Here is a 21,513-nt window from a genome sequence, read left to right as displayed (position 1 = left end):
AGCTCTCCGAATCTATTCAGAAAATATTCAGAGAGCTTGGGTGATTTGGACAATCCCCGGTGGCTGCAGCAGGGAGCTGCAGCCGGACCAGGAGCTGGTAAGTGGGGGGGGGCGGCTGCAGGAGACCATGGGGGGGACCCCTGCCAGCCCCCAGCCCCTCCCTACTTCCCCAACCCCTCCAACACCTACCTGCCTGCTCCCCCAGACCCCCCCCATGACTGCCCCATCCGCCCCAGCTCCTAGTGCTTAAAAAAAAGGCCAGACTCACTAGATGCTGCCAGATGGGGGGCGATCCCCACTGCCCAACGCTGCATAGGGGTCTCTGCACGAGCCCCGACCCCCCACACTAACCCAGCCCCCCCCCCCCAGCTCCAGACATTTAAGAAAAGAAAAAAAAAAAAGAGGAAAAACCCCAGAACTTGGGCTCGAGGCTTCAGGGAGCTCATGCAGAGCTCCCCACGCAGTGTGGGGCAGCGGGGATTGCCCCCCTGCCCAGAAGAAACAGTGAGTATGGGGGGGGGAGGGTTCTTAAAAGCCAGAGCTGGGGAGGGCAGGGGTCGGGGGGCTTGTGCATAGTCCCCCATGAAGCGTGTGGCAGTGGGGGGCAGCAGGGATCACCCCGCACCTGGCAGTGAGTTGGGGCTTTTCTTTTCCAAGTACTAGGAGCTGGGGCTGGTGGGGCAGCCATTGCCAGGCTGGGAAAGCAGGCAATGGGCCTGGGCGATTTGGAGATTTGGCTGCTGCTGAATATCTGAATCAGATTTGGCCGAATCAATTTGGGACAGTGATTCAAATCACCGAATCGAATCATTGTCCCCTGAATCGGCCAAATCCAAAACCGAAGCAAATACTAGCCGCTTTGCACGGGCCTACTGCACAATGCCATGTGCCTCCCTCCACTAAGTGGCCAGGGGACGTGACGCAGCCAGCACACTGTTCCCGAGGCAATGGTGGCAGCCCGCCTTTGCTCTGCCCCACACACAAATCCAGAGAGCACATGTACCCCATGCTTCTGCCCACCCGTGCCCCTAGACAAGCTGTCCAGGGCTCCAACTGTCCCACGACCTGCCCATGGCCCTGCCCCTGCTCCACTCCCTCTCTCACCGTGCAGCCCTGCTCTCACCCCACTCTGCCCCTTGGGACCTTTCAGTTGACAACCCCCAACCTATACAACCAAGAGAGGTGAAGTCAGTATGATGTTCATTTATATGGAAGTGAGTGAACTGAAAATATGTAGATAAAATGTTTCTCAAACAGCTCATTCCATTTAATACTAAAAAGGGACTGACGTCCAAATAAATCTGTTATTTAAAATGATTTAGTTTGCTGAAATGTAAAAAGCATCTTAAATTGCATTTCTAAACACTACTAATCAAGGTACAAAACATACCGTCATCCTTTCTAAAATTAACTTATAGAGAAGGAAAGATTTTTCTCCTCTATTGTACACCTACCTTTTTTAATTCTATTTGATACAGACTCATTTTTGTACAAAACCACTAAAATATCTTTCAAATCTGTATTTGATTTATTTTAAGTGCCTCTTTGCTCTTTGATCCTTTGCAGCTCAAGTATCAAGAAATCTGAAATAAACTATGATACCATATTTACTCTAATTTAAAATGACCCTGAATAGAAGACAATCCCCCAATAATTAGATTCTATATATGGAAAAATGTATAAATTTATTACAAGTTTCCAGGTATAGAATTTAATGGTCAAAGGGCTGTCTTGAATTTTTCCCCCTGCCACTAATACAGCGTGGAAAATAGCAACTGGGGGCTCAGGTGGCCCCTTTGCTCTCTGCCCCCCACTTCTTACCCCTGCAGTCTCTGCTTCTTCTCTCAGCCCCTTACTGTCAGATCCTGCTCAGGCTCCGTTTCCTCCCAAAGCACAACCCCACGAGTTGCATGTGATGGTAAGAGGGTAGGGCATAACCCTGCACGCAGATTCAGGGGCCCTGCAAGTTTCAGCACAGGTACTCTATGACCATACTTCCTGAGCAGCATTTTTACATAGTACAAACTATACCTGATAACAGTCCAAAACCAAAAGGTTTATAACTTTATCTTGGGGAACCAGGTTGTCTGTTTAAAAATCCAAAATTCTCTTATTAAAATTCCCCAAAATCCACATTTTTCCATGATTAAAATGAAGGAACACTATGTACATATACACACAAGTACCAGTCCAACACAATGTTTTATAGATATATTGACAATTTTAAAGCAATTTGGAAGCCTGCCAGTGCCTCAATCATTAAAATAAAGTAAATTCTTCTATTATTTAAAATTATTTAGTTTTCTGAAATCTAAAGAGCATCTCAAGTTACATTTCTAAACATTACATTTTGGTTTTTCAACCATGAAAAAAAGTCAGAGCTCCCCCCCTGCCCCTTCACTCACCAGGATGTGTGTCCAGCTGCAGCTCCCCCCTCCCCGCCCCCCACTTTGTGGTGCTAAGCAGCTCTGATATGCTGGTGCTCCTCACCCAAACCATAGCCCCACTATGTTCCCCCAGTCCTGCTGATGCCTCTCACTCCCAACCCACTTCTCCTCAGACCCCAGACCCCAACTCCCAGTATATGGGGTACAGGGGTTGCATGACCATAGGCCATGTGGCAGGGGGGCATGTGTCCCCCCCCAGATTTCTGAACCTATAGCAGGGCAGAACTGCAGCCTGGCCAGACTGGAACGAGCAGGAGTGGCCACTGCGGCCCAGCAGCCAGGACGTGGCATGGGGCAGAAAGATTCATTGCTGCTGCCACCAGAACCCCTGTGCCAGCTGCGCTGCCAGTAGCGTAAGTAACAGACATGGGGGAGGGGGTGGGGGGCAGGGCAGCCCATGCTATCCTCACCTTCTCCTGCCACCAGCCTATCATGCACTAGGCCACAGCTCTACCCCACTGCCAGGGCCTAACCACCGCCGCTGCTCCCCTCAGGCCACCTGCACTGCCCCCATACCACCTCTCCTCTGGGGTAAAGCCATGATCTAAGGGGAGAAGCAGTGGCAGTAGAGAGCTATGGCCTGCCATATGAGCAGCTGGAGGTGAGGACAGTGCAGGGGTGTGTGCGTGTCCAGTCTGCTATTGCTCACACTGCTGGTGGCACAACTGGTGTAAGGGCTACAGCAGTGGCAGCAGCAGCAGGAACAACAAGTCTTGCCACCCCACTCTGCCCTTCCACATGGGTCCTGCCCAGAGCTACACAGGTGACTCCTGCCCATGCCCTGCTGTGGGTGCACAAGTCACTTGCCTCTCTATGCTCCCCACATACATCACATATGCCCTCCCACACCCTGCCACATTACCTATGCACCCCCATAGACTTACCTGTAGGGAGCTGCTTGAGCTGCTCTCCACCATGATGCCTGGCTGCATGTGGTGCCCCCTGCCTGATTGCCCTCCTCCTGCTCCCCACAACCCCAAGCAGCCCCTTGCAGGCTGGAACTCTACCAGCCTGCAAAGGGAAAATCCACATTTTTCCTGCAGCAAATGAAAAACCTGTATCCCTGTTTATCATATAGTTAATTGGGCTGGGCCCCAGCAGAGACAACAGCATTTCAAGCCATGGTGACCTCACAGCCCAGGACTGCTCAATGTATGTGTGTACTCCAGACACCCCCAACAAAAGGTCTATGTAAGAATTAGCCCCTCACTCATGAATGGAACCAGGTGCTTTTGTAACAAGTCCTGGGACCCTCCAAATATTTAAACGCAGATGAAGTGTGGGGCTGCCTGGTCCATTGCCACCCATGAAAGGTGGGGCCACACTAATCACTTGAGACAGGCCAAGAGAGGAGACGACAAAGCCTCTCATCTATATAGAAGTTTGGTGATGTTTGCCAGACATTTAAGGATGATGAAGAAACAGGAATAACTGGAAACAGGAAGGGAAAAAAAAGGCGCTGCTCAACTGTGGGAGTGAAGAGGAAGTGGAAATGTATTTGATGTAGTGGTTCACCATGACTTCGAAAAAGAGTCAGTGCTGAGGGGGACTGAGCACAATGGGCTCTATATCTTATTCAGATGGCTTGCACTAACCTAGTCTTCTAGCAGGTTTCCAGTGTGTTGGCCCAATATAGTCCATGTGTTTTATGGACATATGCAGCATGGGCTGCAATCAACCAACCTCATCATAGTTGGTTTCCATGACTGAGCACATGCGGTTTCTAGCAGCAGTTTAATGTTAGACAATGTATTTGATGGAGTGGGAAGGGGGATCTGGTATGCAAATGTAAGATAGGAGCTTTTCACCCCACCCCATGTAAACTGGGGAGGAAAAGTCTTACGTTTAAGTGAATATGGTATTTGTTCTACCTTGCTCCGTTTTCTACAGCTCAAAGGAAAGTTAACAGATTACAGTAAATTAATACAGTAACAAGCTTTTAAAAAAAATCTCATTCAGTGAAGTAATTATAAATTGTCTATATTATTTTAATTTTTGCCAACTGTATACAGTTACCTCATTCATGAATTGTAGCCCTATATTAAAAGATCTTGTTTCACATCAATCACAATATTTGCTTATACTACTGGATTGAAACATGAGTAAAAACAAGTTCATTTTAATTTTTCAGAAATTTCTATTACTGGACTTATCCCATCAATTTGCTTTTACAGAGTAAATGTTGAGGTATAGTTACTTTCATACATACCAAATTTACACTAAATAACTAAAGTTAAGATGCACCAGCAGTTGCCGCACCACAATATCCGAAATATTTTTTCTATCTATGAAAATAGCAAGCAGTAACAGCAACACCTCAAAGCTTTGAAAGATTTAAATATTTACAGACTATTTTTAATGAAGACAGCAATGTTTCCTACCAATTATTCATTCTATCTGACACATTTGGTATTTCTCAGCACAGTCAAGTCCATAAAATAATTATGAAAAATAATTATTCAAAATACATTCCTGCTATCAAAATGACAGCCCTTGCATTTAAAAATAAGTCTGAAAATTTGACTTATCTTCTTAGATAAGTCCCTTAGATAATTCCCTAGCTCTTAAGATACAAAGTTTATCTGTATGCAAGGATGTCAATCTATCTGACTATTAATTTGCTTTGCTTAAGTGCAACCTTATGGAAAACCAGTGATAATTCTGAGTGGCACTGAAATGCTGTCAGACTCTTGGTTTACCTTTTTTATTTTCTAAAACATAATTTTTTAACTGTAATATAAAACATTCTAGATTTTACATAAACTTTATATTCTGCATAGAAAAATAAATATAGCTATATATCTTAAGTTATTGTCTTTTATACAAATGGCTTTTACATTACATACAAATGGACAAAAGCAATAAAATAAACATTAAAGCTCTTAAAAGACCCTTTGGTAAACTTCAAGTACTCACTGTCTTCTCCTGGACAAGGCATGCCTGGTTTCTCTGGAATGCTGGGGAAAACTAAAACAAAATATTGTATTTTTGGTATTGAAGATATTTATTACTGTATTAAAGTACCACAACTATTGTAATTTACATTATTCTTGAATTCAGTCTTAGCGACCTAATGTCTGGAAATCAGCTGCTTATTGATCCAATATCACAGGCCTGATCATTACACCAATAGCACTGTACGCTCAAGGTTTAAGTTTCACTAAAGCCAGGCAAAAGTCTCTAATTGATTTCAGTGGGCCTTGTATTCAATTGCTATATAGAGTTTTCATTCAAGGATATCAAAGTAATATATGAACATTAATAATCTTACCACAACCTTATGAGTTAATGAAGCAGAATTATCCCTGCTTTACACTTCAAACAGTCAATAAGACTCTGAAAGTTAGAAAGAGCACCCAGATTTCCTGAATCTAAGGACTTGTGCTCTTTTACCAAAAAGTCTCCTTTCAGATCCCATTAAAATCAAGATTGTGGGGCAGGTGCTTTAAAAACTCGAGAGGAAAGTAGTGCAAATGATTCAGGAATCTTGAAAAAAGAAATTAAGTACAGCCTAACTAGCATGGTTTGCATTAAGAATGTACCAGTGGAAATGTAACAATTGAGCTACTTTGAACAATGACAAAAATTCAAAGAATAAATGCATTATTCATTTATATAATTTGAGGTGTAGATCCGAGTAAAAAAAAAAAACTGAAGTTGACAAAAGCTTTTATAATTAATCTTTGAAATGGGAGCAAATTATTTTTTTTAATAAAAGCCCCAGCTGAAACAGAGACCTAATAGCTAAAGATATTTTTGCCAGATTAAATGAAGCTATATGGCTGGAAATTTGCCAGAGAAGATGGTACCAGTACAATCAAAAGAGCTCAGTTCAAAAACAACTATTTTATGGGAGTTATGAAGCATCTGATCAGCTATGCAAACCAGCTGATTAGGAAATAAATCAGCTTGCCCCACTAAATCTTTTTTTCCCCCCGTTTTTTGAAAAAAAGGTGCCATTGAGTTGGCTAACATAAGTAAAAAGCACCTAAAACTTGCAACTGGATCTACACACTCCAATTCTGGAACCCAAAATAAGCCACTCTTCCTTGAATGGGGTTCCACATAGGTACATGAAAACACCCATGTAGATACAGTTGCATGATTTGGGATACAATAAGAACACTTAGGCTGAAAACGGATGTTGCCTTTGTGCTGCCATAAAAATGTTTATAGCAGCACAATACTAAAGTGAACAGACATACTAGCCCTTTGATGTGCCACAAATGCCTAATTTTTTTTAATGACAATGACCCAAATCATAATTTATGCTGCATACTTGCAGCCAATGTCCATTTGTTTATGGCAGGAGAGTGCCACCCTGGGCAGGAACTCCTGGAGCCTCATCTTAATTCACAGGATTCCCAGGATATGTCTGCAAGCACAGAGTAGAGGGGACTCCCATAAGGGTTCTACCCCATCCATACTTGGAAACCGTGCCCTGACCTGCCATACATTGTATGCTGCCACATCCCAGGCTGGGGTGCCGTTTGCAAGCATGGAGGGGGAAACTCCACCCTCCACACCTGCATGACATACCTGGGGAGTCCTCCTGCATGGGATTCATTCACTGCATGTTTCTCCTCCACGGCACATTCTGCAAACATGGAAGAGGGAACTCCTCTAGGAGTTGCCCCTTCTGCACTTGCAGACACACATAGGGGGAATCCCTGCAGAGAGATGACCCCCACGCCCATATTATACTGCTGCATCCCAACACAGGGGGTGCATCTTTAAGTGCAGAGCATGGAACGCTGTGAGAGTTACTCCCCGGTACTACCGCTCACATGCAACAAAAATTCCCTGAAGAGGGGTTTCCCCCCACACCATGATGGCCCAATGCCTCTACAAGCAGAAGGTTTCCCCCACTTGCAGACATGCATCTCAAGTTAGGGGAAGCACGTAGGGCTTTTTCCTGCAGGATCAGATCCCCGAGGTCGCAGGAATGGCATGGAACTGACTTTGTGGGCCAACACACCTAATGTCATCTGTAGATGTCAATAAAGGAGATCAGCTGTGCCATGATACAGCTGATCATGCTCCAAAGATTACATCCTTTTTCAGTCTTAGAGACAAAAGCAACAGCTTAAACCTCTTCATATTCCTAAATTACTTTTTCCCAGACTCGTTTCCATTATACTTGACTAAAATGCCATTCATTTCTCAAAAATTCAGTTTGGAAAAAATAATAATTTTTTTTTCATTTCTGTGACAGTTGTTCAATCCCATTTTTTTTAGCTACTCAATTAACTGTTTTCATTTTTATCACATTAACTGAATAAGAAAGAACAGACTGTGACTTTAATAAGTGAGCGGCTATCACCCTCACAGCTCTTTAAATCTTTCTGCTCCATAAGGAAGTAAGTTCATTATGGTTTTGCAGGCTTTCAAACTATATACAAGAGCAGGGATAAACTTCTGTGGCAACATTAGATTACAAGCATATAAAGGATGCCCATCAACATGGTTTAGAAGCCAAGATGATTACTAGAGTGGTCTGGAAGAAGTCCCTCCAATCTCCCCACAAATTTAATCAGTAAAGAGAAGGGAGACTAGTAGGTGAGAAAGTGGCCTCTTGAAAGCTAGTAAAGACCACAGCCGGCAACTGGATACTGGATGAGATAAGCAAACAATGTGCCACACTTCACATCTACTGCACTGCTATATTCTTCACAAGAAGTTAAGGGACAACTCTCAAATCGCACAGTGCTTACCGTGAATAATGAGCCCTTCATCTCTACGCTGACAATACAGACGAAAGGCTTCTTCCAGTTCCATCTGAGATGAGATAGTGCATGGATCTCCTAGCAAAGGTAACAACAGAATAAGCAAGCAAGTTTACTATTAGGGTTAAGGATTTAAAGTACAGTAAAAGCTCTGTTATCCTGCATCCCCCAGAAATGGGGGATGCTGGATAACAAAATATGCCGGTTAACCGAGCGGCCTGGGCCTCCACTCTCCCGCCACGTCTGGGGCGTCCCACCACCCCTCCCGCCACATCACTGCCCCTACTGCAGGCTGCTTTGCCCTGGGCCGTGGGGGCTCAGAGAAACCGGAGGTGCCCACTGTGGCACTTCCAGTTTCACTTTATCTTACAAGCCGGCATGCCGGTTAACAGAACTTTTACTGTAGTTAGAAAAGTATAAACTAGGGATGTGAATGGTTAAGTAAATTGTTTAACCAATAAGTGCAGTGAAAACCAGTTAGCTTAGCAGTTCAGCTGACAAACTGAGTTATGCTAAGGCTTTTTAGCCATAGTCCAGACCTTCCCAGAACTAAACAAAATTGAACACAGCACCTCCCGTGGCACTGGGAGATAGATGCGAGTGTTGTGATTGGGCACTAAGTGAGCAATAGGGCCGTGCAAAATTTCGCCGGGTGTTTCGCTTCAAAGCTATTTTGACACATTTTGAGCTCGAAACAGCAAAATCAAAATGAAACAAGAGGATTCAAAACAAAACAAGGGCACTTGAAACGTTTCAAAACTTTCTAAACATTTCAAGTTTCGAAGCCGGGCTTGCTTGCAGCTAAACAGAAACTAAGGAGAGGGAGGACAGAAGAGTGGGGAAGAACTACTCTGATATTGACATCTAGCTCCCTGTTCAATTCCCCAGCTCTCTGATCACTTCCTCCAGCTTTTCCTGGGGGGGGGCGCCTGCCCCTGATCTGCATGTAGAAACCCTGCCCCCGATCTTCACACAGGGTTTCAGCAGACTGCTGCTGAAACTGCAGCAACAGCCTGCTGAACCCAGAGCACAGATATGGGGGTCCGCACCCCCAGGAAGAGCTGGGGAAATGATCAGAGCGCTGGGGAATTGAACCAGGGGCTGGAAAAATGTTCAGGTTCCTGAACATTTCCCCAGTTCCCAGTTGGATTCCCCAGCTCCCTGATCTCTTTCTCAGCTCTCTGATAACTTCCCCCAGCTCTTCCTGGGAAGCACGGTCCCCCAGATGATGCATGATGACAGCAGGCTACTGCTGCCAGCTGGTGATGGAGGCAGCTCTGGACTATTTCCCCAGGTGGCAGCAGCCTGTTGAAACCCTGCATGCAGATCTGGGGGCCCATGACCCCTGGGAGGGCTGCGGGGCTGTGCTGGACTCTTTCCAGGGGGCGTGGGCCCTCAGATCTGCACACAGGGTGACAGCAGGCTGCCGCTGCCAGCTGGGACCGGTGCTGGGGGCAGCCTATGCCGAGCACTGGGAAGACTGATGCTGCCGCTGGCCCCAGCTGGCAGCAGCAGCCTGCTATCATCCTGTGCACGGATCAGGGGGCTTGCGCTCCCCAGGGGGGCTGCAGGTCTGTGCCAGATTCTTCCTGAGGGCGCAGGCCCCCGGATCTGCGTGCAGGATGACAGTAGGCTGCTGCTGCTGCCAGCAAGTGATAGGAGTTTTGCTTTGAACAGTTTGAGGTACAGTTTCCCAGAAACCCCTGCACCTATCTCCTTGAAACTTAGTAGGCTTCATGACCTCAGAAGGGCCCACCATCCCTGCAATGTTCATCCAAGTCAGGTAAGAAATGACAAAGTTATAGGCATTTTCACAGTTCCCTATTATAGCGTATGGGCAAAACAGTTTTGACGAAACAAAATGGAACAGTGCTTTGAAACAGCAAAACGAAACAATGTCCCTTCAAAAGGGTGAAACAGAAGTTGAAACAAAACAGTGCTGTTTTGCACAGCCCTCGTGAGTAAGGCACAACAGTCTCCCTAGAAAGAATGTGCCTGGCACAGTGCAAGGGGATTGGTGCACCATATAAGGAATGTTTGGCACAGAGCCAGGGGATTGGACAATTCAGGATGAAAGATTTACAGAAGTAGTGGACAAACAAAGAGACCATGTGTGTTGTGTTGCCACCCTGTTGAGACGGAAGCAACCTCGGAATTCTCATTTGAACAACAAGGAACCCAGAAACTAACATCCCACACACCCAGCAGAGGATCAGAGGCCTGGTACCCGCAAAGGTTGCTGCTGTAACGTTTAAAGAGTCACTTGCCAGGTTGTATTATGGGGAGAAAACTTGTAATATTGTCTAGGGGTTACTATTTATTAAACTTCACTTGATACCATCTCAGACAATTTGCCGTGTCAATCCTTGGAGGGCTCTGGCAAAAAGAATCCTAGTAGTAACGACCAGGCTGGGGTGGCATGCACTGCCCCAGCAGGCATTAGGAGGAAGCAGGGCAGGCAGGGGGAAAGAGAGGGAGGTGTGGAGGGGGAATTACTACCCAGCTCAAAAGGAAAACAGGGAGCAGCCTAATGACTCAATTAAGCAATTAGCTGCTGGTTCATAGGTGCTCCCTCCCTCCTGCTGCAGGTTTTTACCTGGGCTCTGTCTGGCTGGGCTTGCCTTTTCACCCCCTTCCCCCAGTGAAAGGGATCTGGGAGCAGCTCCCAGCAGCAGCTGTTTCTGAGCTGCTATGTTATCAGTTAATTGTTTAACTGATATAATTAGAGGAGGTTAAACTAATATTTTAAAATGATATGTACATGCCTAACGTAAGCTGCAAGGACCACCTTAATTCATGCAATGTTATGTTATCTTGATAGTGTATTAAGGGAAAACAAAATGCAGACATATCTGACATTGTTCCTTTTGTTTAAATGTTCCACCCTAGAGATTTCTGCTGCAGCAGCTAATATTTTTATTAGGAGGAAAAGTTAGAGGCAAGAAATGTACTTTTTATTGATAAATGAATCTTCTTATTTACTTTAACAACATTTACTGGTCATGAAACAAGTATTTAATAATAATCATAATACTATATAATAGAAACAACAATGGATTAAAATTGGGATTGGTTCTCTTCATCTTAGACACGGAGCACGAGGGTTGCCAACTGTCAGCAAATATATTGCCCGTCATCCTCCTGCTCTACTCAGCCTTGGTGAGACCACAGCTAGAGTACTGCATCCAGTTCTGGGTGCCACACTTCAGGAATCATGTGAGGCTTGAGAGAGTAGAAACAAGGGTCACACACATGATTACAGGCCTAGAGACCAGGTCACATGAGGAGAGGCTGAGAGACTCAGGACTGTTCAGCCTGGAGAAGAGCAGACTCAGAAGGAGACTTGGTGGAAGCCTATATCAGGAGCGTACATCAGAACTTGGGGGAACGTCTATTTGCCAAGGCCCCCCAGGGGAGGGCAAGAGATAATGGGCACAAACTGATTGAAGATCATGTCAGACTACACGTAAGGAAAATCTTATTTCCAAGTCAAGTGCTGAGGGTTTGGAACAGGCTCCTCCCAAAGGTGGTGTAGTCAACCACCCTGGCAATCTTCAAAAAAAGTCTTGACGTCCATCTTGCTGGGGTTATCTGATCCCAGCAGTCTTTCTTGCCCAAGTGCAAGGGAGCTGGACCTGGTGATCTGTAAGGTCCCTTCCAGCCCTTAACTGCTATGAAACTATGGAAAAAGGAACAGAAATTTTTGGACTGGCAACCCTGCTAAGCATGCACAGAAGGGCAGTCAATCCTTGCTCAAAGGACTTAAAATCTAAGTCCATGGGGAAAAGGAGTCCAGGAGAGCTGTTATACCTAAAAAGAGACCATACTAAAGGCACAAGATCAGATCATCCCAAAGCACAGAAAGGATGGGAAATGTAGCAGGAGACTGGCCTGGCTAAACTTTTCAATTAGCTAATACTCAAAAAAGGATTCTTACAAGAAGTGGAAACTCAGCCACATTACTAAATGTGGAGTGAAAGAATATACCACATTGACATACAGAGAAAAAAAATCAAGAAGGCTAAGGCATGAATTGAGATACAGCTAGCAAGGCAAGTAAAAGGTGATTAGAAAAAAAGCATTCTACAAATACATTAGAAATACGAGGAAGACAAAGGAAAGCATAATTCCCTTCCTGAATGGGGAGACCAATCTAATAATGGAAGATACAAAGAAGGCTGAGATATTTCATAGTTTTTTAACTTCAGTCTTCATGAATAACATCAACTACCAGATGACAAGAACAGTTGGCAGCAAACATAGCGGAGAAGATACGTAGGGAAAGAAAAGGCTGCAGATTATTTAGAGTAGTGGAAGGGTTTTTTTGTTGTTGGGTTGTTTGTTTGGGTTTTTTTGGGGTGGGGGGGCGGCTAAGTGTTAAAGTACTTTTAAGTTTACAGAGCCAGATGAGACTCATCCTAGGACACTCTAGGAACTGGCTGTTACTGAGGTAACTGCAAAGTCCTGGGAAATATGAGAAAACTCATGGATTTTCGCTGAGGTTAGACCAACACTTGATCTGAATGGTTCAGACAGGGATGATTCTGCCTCAAGCAGGGGGTTTAACTATACGACCTTCTCACAGGTCCCTTCCAGCCTCTTTTTTCTAGGATTCTATGACAGACATCTGAGGCTTAGAGATGGTAATGCAGAAAAATTATACACAGCGAAGAATCTGCACAATTGATAATTACACATATTGTAAGATTTTTTCTTGTTTAGTATTTTTCCAAATTTATATTAGAAATAGGGAATAGCAAGAAAGCAAGAGAAAAGAATAGCCAGACCCACCTTACTAAGATCAGCAGGCTAGGTTGTGTAAGCATCAAAAGAGGTGAGGAGGAAAAAAGTCCAAAAATGACTTAATAAAGTTACTGTTCAGCTTTTATGAGAATATTTTTCCCTGGAAATAAAGGTGCTTAAAAGGTAGAGGCAGAGCGTGGATATTAAGACCTAAGAAAGCTAACAAAACAGCAATCGATGCTATGGTATCTCAGTATATCAAATAGGAAAAGTTTTGGTTAATTTATGAATGGCTTTAAATAATTAACTCAACAAGCCTGTACAACAGCTTAAGGAGCATCTTCCACCCTTTCAAGCAAACTAACAGGAAAAAATAGAATAGTATCTAAAATAAAAAGGGGAAATGGGATCAACTTGCTCGCTCTACAAAAATATGGAAAAAAAAAGGTCTAGCCCAGGCTTTGTTTCTGTAAAGACCCACAAAACATAAGAAATAAAAGGAAACATAAAAGTATATATAATTAATAAATTTATATGATCAGTAGCCAAAAAAATATTTTAGGGCAGGAATGTCTACACATTTAAGATAACTACCCCCCCATCCCCCAAAAAACAAAATGAGCAGCTATTCAGAGAGGAAAGATGTCTGACAAGTAAAATCAGCAGCAAACATGGATGAAAAGTGCTGCTTTGAAACCTCACAAAAATCTGATTGAACAGTTAATGATGATAAAATATTCACTGATCCTATGAGACTTTTTCCAGCTCTCCAAAAAGGACATTTTAATATACTACTCCCTGGTATATATTCTCAGAACCAGATAGTAAGACAAACCCTAACGTGGGACTTCAGAGACCTCTTTCCCCCCCTCCGATTTCTAGCAGATTACGCAATTTATCTCCCTAACAATATAAGATTATTCTCTACAGCATAATTAGGTGTTTTGTCCCGACTAATTTTAAGAGTCTCTAGGATCAACTTATTTGGCACACTTTATGCAGAACCTACTAGACAAATTTGAAACACCCCACAGAAATAAAACCATGATACAAAGCAGGCCCAAAAGCCCCATAAAAGAAAACCCATGAAGAGCCATACACTTTAGCAGGAAAAATATTTTCAAGACAAATATCCAAATTTCATTAAAAAAAATAGCATACAAAACCTTTCTTCTGTAATCAAAAAGGCTGATGCATTGGGGTTCTTCACATATTTGGTGCCACTATTTTATTTTATTTTTTTTTTTTTTTACTTTCATGTCATATAAAACTCAAAAAAAACTTTATATGAAAACAAAATAATGAATGTAAATCATAATTTGTATTTCCCCAGTGACATTATTCTTCAATAACATTTATCATTCTAAAACATAAATGATAACCTGATATTACACTGTTTTTGATTAAAACCCTCCCAAATTTAAGAAACCCTGCTCTGAAGATGTCAGGAGGCAGAAATAATCCCAGGCTAGCTTTTTGCATTGATGCTCTTCTAATTAATAGAATGGATTTCAATACGACCTTTAAAAGACAGTCTGTCACCAAAGATCAAGAAATGCAAGTTATCTGGATACAGTTTTAAACAACGCCCACTGACCTAATTTGCTAGTCAGGGGGGAAAAAAAAGTGCAAAAAATGTTTTCTGTCAGGCTGAAATCCATACCAGAACACAGAAATGTTTCAAGATGTAAATTCCATAATAAGGCCTTATCCACGAGGATCATGAAAATACTTGCAAGTAGACTGAAATGGAACAACACCCAAATTGGGTAGTATTTAGAATAAAAGAAGTGTCATATTTGGTCAGGCCAGTGGTCTACACAGCCGAGTATCCCATCGGGGATATCCCCCGGGGCAGAAGTGGATACTATAGAAGGAGAACATTGAACCAGATATCTCTAAAGCAGTGGTTCTCAACCTTTTTTGAACTCAAGGCAGCTGTCCATAACTTTTGTGAATTGAGCAGCACCCCATTTCAAAAACTGATTTATTTGTTATAGATTTTTCCCTATTGCAGACCAGGGCAGAAGCCAGGCAGGGAGAAGTCTGAGCCTGCACTCATCTCCTCACACTTTGCAGCACCCTTCAAAAGATCTTGCTGTACTCCAGGGTGCCAGGCTAATGATACACTGCATACAAAACAACTTTATCTTGTTAGGTTTAAACCTGTCTCCTGCTAATTTCAGTGAGAGTCCCCTAGTTCTAGTATTCTTGGACATGGTGAACAACAGTTCCCTGATCACTTTGTTCACACGCTTCATGATTTTACAGATTATATCATATCCCCATTCAACTTTCTCCTTTCCAAACTAAAAGTCCTAGCCTTAAAACTGTCAGAGTGGCTCTATAGTAATGAACAATACTGATACCATCTATGGCTGACTCCATCTAATTAACATAAATGCCATAGAAATACAGCAATCTAAAACACAAAAAGGGTCAAGAGTGAATTATAAAGCAGGTAAGCCACTGATGATGCTTGCCAGGGAAAGAGGAAAGGAGACATTTTCTGGTAATCTATTTATTAACAGTTTGAAGTTTAGGAACATTTGTCATAAATTTCAACAGACAAAAAACAGCTCCCTTCCCCCCCTGCCCATCCTCATCCCCACATGCACACAGAAAATTTAAAAATGTATTTCAACCTCAAGAGGTAGGTTTTGCTAGAGCAGGGATGTCAAACTCATCTGACCTGGGGCCTGCCCTGCGGGCCAAATGCAGCCCACCGACAGGGACCCAGCTACATCGCGGCAGAAGTTTGCAGAGCAGCAGCACCTTTAATCTCACTCTTTTTACTGCGCGTCCTCCTCTGCTGCTGCGGAGTGGCCGAGAGGCAAAAACTGTGGCATTACTTGCCTCTTGACCGTTCAACAGTGGGAGAGGGAAAGCACACAGCAAAAAGAGCAAGATTAAAGGTGCTGTTGTGCCATGAATTGTCACTGCAATTTAGGTAGGTTCCTACCCATGGACCCTCCCACACGTGGTGGTTTCTGCACCTATAGCACTCACGTTTGGCCTGTCAGACTGTGCTACACGCAGCACCTGCTCTGTCTGGATCAGGACACAAGCTGCATGTGGTGACCACTGTAGCTCGTCTGGGATGGACACTGCATGCAGTGCAGGTTCCAGACTGGCTGGAGTCGGCACCAGATCTAACATACATGGGGACCCCCCGCCCCCACTATAACAGGGCCCCTGCCCTGTTACTGAGAGATGGAGGGAGCTCAAGGCCCACTAGCCAACACAGCCCCTTGAAAAACTTAATGGCAAAAAGGGACTTTAAATAAGATTGCTGCCCACCCCAGCTGTAGGAAGTGATTGGCAGGCCTGGGGCAGAAGTAGAGTCAGGTGACCCAGGGAGAGATGCAAAAAACCCAAGGCTTGGCCCAGAAGGGGCAGGTTGGCTGTAGGAATTGCAGGAGGCAGAGCTCCATGGATGAGCTAGTCCAGACTGCCTGGGAGAAAGGACTTTGTCCCACAGAAGAGTGGAAGGGAAACTGTGCACCATGAGCAACACAAGGTAAGTGCCTCAAACTTTTCACATTGGTGCAACCGCAGGGTAAAATTAATCCCGACAGAGGCGCTTGTGTTTTGTAAGCAGACACTCATGCTTTGATTTGTTTGGACCAAAGAAATGAGGTGGCTGTAAAGGGTGGATTTTGAGGCCACTGAGATGTGGCAGGGCCACCCAGCTCAGAGCACTCCTCAGGCATTGTGTCCAAACGTGTTCAGAGGGAAGGTCATGGTGTGTCGGAGGATTGCATATCTGATAGCAAAGACGGAGAGCATAATTCCCATGCCCACAAAGGGTGTGCTTAGGGGCCCACAAGGGGCTAGAGCTAGGGCCCAAGAACCTAGGGTCTTGGTGCCATGGACCCTAGGCAATGGGACCCAGCCAGATTAAAAGTGAGCTGAGGCCAGGAAGGGCCTGGGTACAGCCAAGGACCTACCCCAAAACCTGCATCTGCTTCCTGGGGGCAGCCTCCCTATGAAACTATAAACAGGGGTGGGCAACTATTTGGGCCTGAGGGCCACGTAGGGAGTTTTGATGAGTTGCCATGGACTGGGTCAGCATCCCACCCTCCCACAACAACACAAGTCCCTACAGGGTTTTGGGCAGGCAAGAAGTAGTGTTCAGAAGCAAAATATAAATATTTACCCCCATATGCAAAAATAGGAAGATTCATACATTTTATGTGGATTGATGTGATTGAGGCACCAAAACAGGAGGCTGGATGAATCCAAGTCAATAAGACTTACAAGATGAACAAGAAGTTTTACATGAGTTTTGCAATACAATTGAAATACAAATTTAACTCAAATTTAAAAGAGGAACATGTTAATTATGCCACCTGAAACTGATTAAAATAATGTGGATTTTCTCTAAGTACCTCAGAAAGAGAAACAAATGCTTGAGACAGAAAGAGTCACCGTTAACATTTTATATACCTTTTTAAGGTCCAACAAACCAAGAACTCATGTGTTGCATCCCACTGTGATTAAAAGAATCCTTTCCTTTTATTAGCAACTAAACAGTTTAAATAGTTGGAAACATTCAGCATAGTACACTCCAAGCACCTCTTCTGCACAAGCGGTTCTTATTATATGCATTAGTAAAAATGTAGCCTGAGGAAACTGCAGTATCTATACAACTGACCTTGAATTTCTTAGTATTAGGAATCTGTATTACACTACCTCTTAAACTTTACATTTACAGATGTAAAACTACTTGATTTTTGGATACCTCTTTCTACAGTAGGATTTAAAAATATCTCAGCTACAGTTCCATACTAAACTCTTTCTGCAAAGTGAGAAGTAGAATCATTTGTTTCTGCAAAAATTATTTTGTTAAATTAAAACAAAACAAAAAACGTATAACCTTTATTACCCAAGGATATTGGAAAGTGTTAACTAGGTATACTTTTCGTCAGTTTTCATGCAACTTTAGTGCATGCCTTGAGAAAAATAAACAAGGCCACAATGATTCATGGTGGCTATTCAAAACATACTGGACAGTACAGGTATCAGGCAGCTTAGGAAGCTTTGAGCTGCAGCATAAGCAGGTGACAAAGCTACAAAACAAAAAAGAAGAGTAGAAAATGTTACCACTCTTACACACAGTAAGCAGGAGGCCACCTGTACATTAAAGCTGTGAAGACCTGACCCACCACGCAGCAGTGTAGGGAAAATAGTCAAGACCCTACCACATCAACATTCTGGAGCTTTTGGAAAGTAATGAAAAAAGTTCTCATTTGCAGCAACTTCTGAAGGAGTTGAGCAGAGAAATGGTTAATCTGTCAGACAACTACAGACCAGAGGTAAATATGAAAAATTAAGTTCCCAAGAAGGCTCTGTGGAATGGTCCCTGCAGACAGAGATGAGAGAGAGGTTATGCCTCCCACCAAGGCTCTTCTACTCAACTTCACCATTTTGCAGATTTCCCAGAAGTCATACATCTATCAAGAAACTGGTGTAACAGGTCATCTAGGACAAGTCTTAATGACCTTTCCTACTTGATATCCCTACTTCTTTACTAACACCAGAGCAGCGGTTCCCCAAACTGTTTTAGTCATACCACCAGTGGTAACACAGACAACCTGCAAGTGGTACACAGAAGGTCAGGGGGAGGGGCCACACAGAGCCCAGCCACAGCCTGTTGCACATAGCCAGGAACAGCATCATGTGTGGAGCAGCACCCAGCAGGTAAGCGTGTTGTGGGGGTATGCACACGTGCATGTGCATGTCTGTCTGCCACTCCCAAACTACAGCCCCCCTCTCCCCAACCCTGCTGCTGCTCCTCACTCCTGACCCACACAGTATCCCACATTTTGCCAGGGTATGCAGGGATCCCACAGCCCCAGGCTCCAAAAACTCTACATACATACCCACAGCCACCCCCCTACCCCATAAAGTACCTAAATAATTCTGAATTTTTCTGTGCATAACTTTATCTGTGTGATAAAAATCACAATTAATTGAGACCAATTTTTTTTTAATCGCGTAACTAACTGCAATCAAATTTTTTAATTTTAACTGCTTTATATGGCTACCATAACTAATAAAAATCAATGTATTATGATTACTAAAGGTTTTGATGTTGTTGTAATACACAGACTGTTACCTAGGTGTATCAAGAATTTGCTGGTAGTACTTAAGACTATTGTTTTAAATTGGTGGTATGCAATCTGTCAGAGTTTGGGAACCACTGTGCTACAGAGAGAAGCTACTACAGATCCCCCCACCCCCAGGTTAATTCTGGGTATCCTCTTCTTGGGAACTTTCCTTTAAAAGAGCAGTTGAACCGAGAAAAACAAATCCTGTTCACAAAAAATGCACCTTGTTTACTTCCCACTCAAACATCATAATGAGTCACATCATCACAAATGAACATTTTTAAAAAGTGAGTCTTTAAAAAGTACTATGCTATGTAGAGGTGCACCAATAAAGATTTTCTTGGCCGATACCAATAGCCGATTATTAACCAGCCATATCAGCCGATACCAATCCAATGATACCAATCCAATAACCAACTGATTTACAGGAATGCAGCCAGGCAGCATGGAGAGCAGCTCCCTCCTGGTAAGTCTGTGGAAGGGAAGACGCACGGGGGAGGGAAGGGAGGTGGGGGTAGATTAAGGTCACCACAATGAGGGAGGGAGTGGGGCAGGGGTCACTGTCCAGCCAAGACTGTGAATGGGACCTAGGGCCAGGGTGTGAAGTTGGACAGAGCAGTGGGTGGCTCGTTCAGGAGATAAGCATCCTGGCACTTAAAAATGGCGGCGAGGGTGACTGAACTATAGCTCATTGAATAAGCTTTAATTCAAGTGCCGCTGCCACCATTTTTAAAGTGTGGGTACACTTAACTGGACCAGAGCCAAGCAGGGTGAGAGTAGATGCAGGCTGCCCACTGTGGGCTTGGGGCTCTCCATTCTGCTGCCTTTGCTCCAGGAGCCCCATGCCGGCCATGCATCCCCTGCCTGCCCAGCAGCGGGAGGCACAACTCACCACCCCCACTGCTGCCGGGCAGGGACAGGGTATGCAGCCAGCACGGGGCTCCCAGGGCAAAAGGCAGCAAGGTGAATCCTAAGGCTACAGCAAGCAGCCCTCACACATCCTCAATATGGTCCCCATCTTTAAGAAAGGGAGGAGGGAGGACCCGGGCAATTATAGGCCCGACAGTCTTGCCTCAATCCTGGGGAAACTCTTTGAGAAGATCATCAAGGAGCACATCTGTGATGGGCCGGCATCAGGGATGATGCTCAGGGGCAACCAGCATGGTTTCATTAGGGGCAGGTCATGTCAGACCAACCTGATTGCCTTTCACGATCAGGTCACAAAAGCATTGGATGCAGGTGTCGGCGTGGATGTAGTCTTTCTGGACTTCAGCAAGACCTCTGACACCATCTCCCACCCCATCCTCATTAAAAAACTAGGTGACTGTGGCATCGAGGCCTACACGGTCAGATGGATTGCTAACTGGCTGAAGGGCCGTACTCAGAGGGTGGTGGTGGACGGGTCATATTCGACCTGCGTGGAAGTGGGCAGCGGAGTCCCCCAGGGCTCAGTCCTTGGGCCCACACTGTTCAATTTCTTTATCAGCAATTTGGACGACGGGGTGAAAAGCAACCTGTTCAAATTTGCTGATGATACCAAAATTTGGGGTGAGGTGGGCACGTTAGTAGGGAGGGAAAGACTGCAGAAAGACCTGGATAGGTTGCAAGGGTGGGATAACAAAAACAGGATGCGTTTCAATACAGACAAGCGCAGGGTGCTGCACTTAGGCAGTAGGAACTAGCAGCACACTTATAAGATGGGAAGGAACCTCCCTTCTTGACAGCACAGAGGCAGAAAGAGATCTTGGAGCCATCACTGGCTCCAAGATGAACATGGGCCGACAATGCGAGGTCATGGTCGGCAGGGCTAACAGGACCCTATCGTGCATCCACAGGTGCATCTCAAGTAGGGCCAAGGAGGTGATCCTCCCCCTCTACGTGACACTGGTCAGGCCACAGCTGGAGTACTGTGTCCAGTTCTGGGCGCCACACTTCAAGAGGGATATGGACAACTTTGAGAGGGTAAAGAGGAGGGCCACCTGCATGATTCGGGGACAGCAGGGCAGACCCTACAATGAAAGGCTAGGGGACCTGAACCTGTTCAGCCTTCACAAGAGAAGACTGAGGGGGGACCTGGTGACCATCTGTAAACTCACTAGGGGGGACCAGAAGGGTTTGGGGGAGACCTTGTTTCCTCTAGCGCCCCCCGGGATAACAAGGAACAACGGCCACAAGTTGTTGGAGAGTAGGTTTAGATTAGATATCCGCAAGAACTACTTCACAGTTAGGGAGGCTAGGATCTGGAACCAACTTCCAAGGGAAGTGGTGCTGGCTCCTACCCTGGGGGTCTTTAAGAAGCAGCTCAATGCCTACCTGGCTGGGGTCACTTGAGCCCAGTTTCCCTCCTGCCCAGGCAGGGGGTCGGGGTCAGACTAGAAGATCTACAAGGTCCCTTCCGACCCTATTTCTATGATTCCATGCACATACCCGGGGGGGGGGGGGGGCACATGCCCCCCCAAGGCAGTGAGTACAGTGGTAGGGAGC

General features: G+C 44.7%; 1 protein-coding gene across 3 annotated transcripts in view; it reads right to left on the bottom strand.

Moving 5' to 3' along the window:
- PRKCZ (protein kinase C zeta) overlaps positions 1 to 21,513 on the bottom strand; it is a 214,881-nt gene that overhangs the window by 169,673 nt on the left and 23,695 nt on the right. For 2 of the 3 annotated variants that reach the window (XM_006265119.4, XM_059716597.1), the window contains exons 4-5: positions 8,162 to 8,251; positions 5,364 to 5,414 (exon numbers count right to left, since the gene is read on the bottom strand). In XM_006265119.4, the coding sequence (XP_006265181.1) occupies positions 5,364 to 5,414; positions 8,162 to 8,251 (141 nt within the window). Of the gene's footprint in view, positions 1 to 5,363; positions 5,415 to 8,161; positions 8,252 to 21,513 lie in introns of those variants that run through there. The other variant, XM_019493969.2, reaches the window with a different exon arrangement.

The sequence above is a fragment of the Alligator mississippiensis genome, chromosome 13 (genome assembly GCF_030867095.1).
Source record: "Alligator mississippiensis isolate rAllMis1 chromosome 13, rAllMis1, whole genome shotgun sequence".
In the NCBI taxonomy this organism is placed as follows: Eukaryota; Metazoa; Chordata; order Crocodylia; family Alligatoridae; genus Alligator; species Alligator mississippiensis.
The sequence above is the reverse complement of the archived record's forward strand: the minus strand, read 5'-3'. Positions and strand labels throughout refer to the sequence as shown.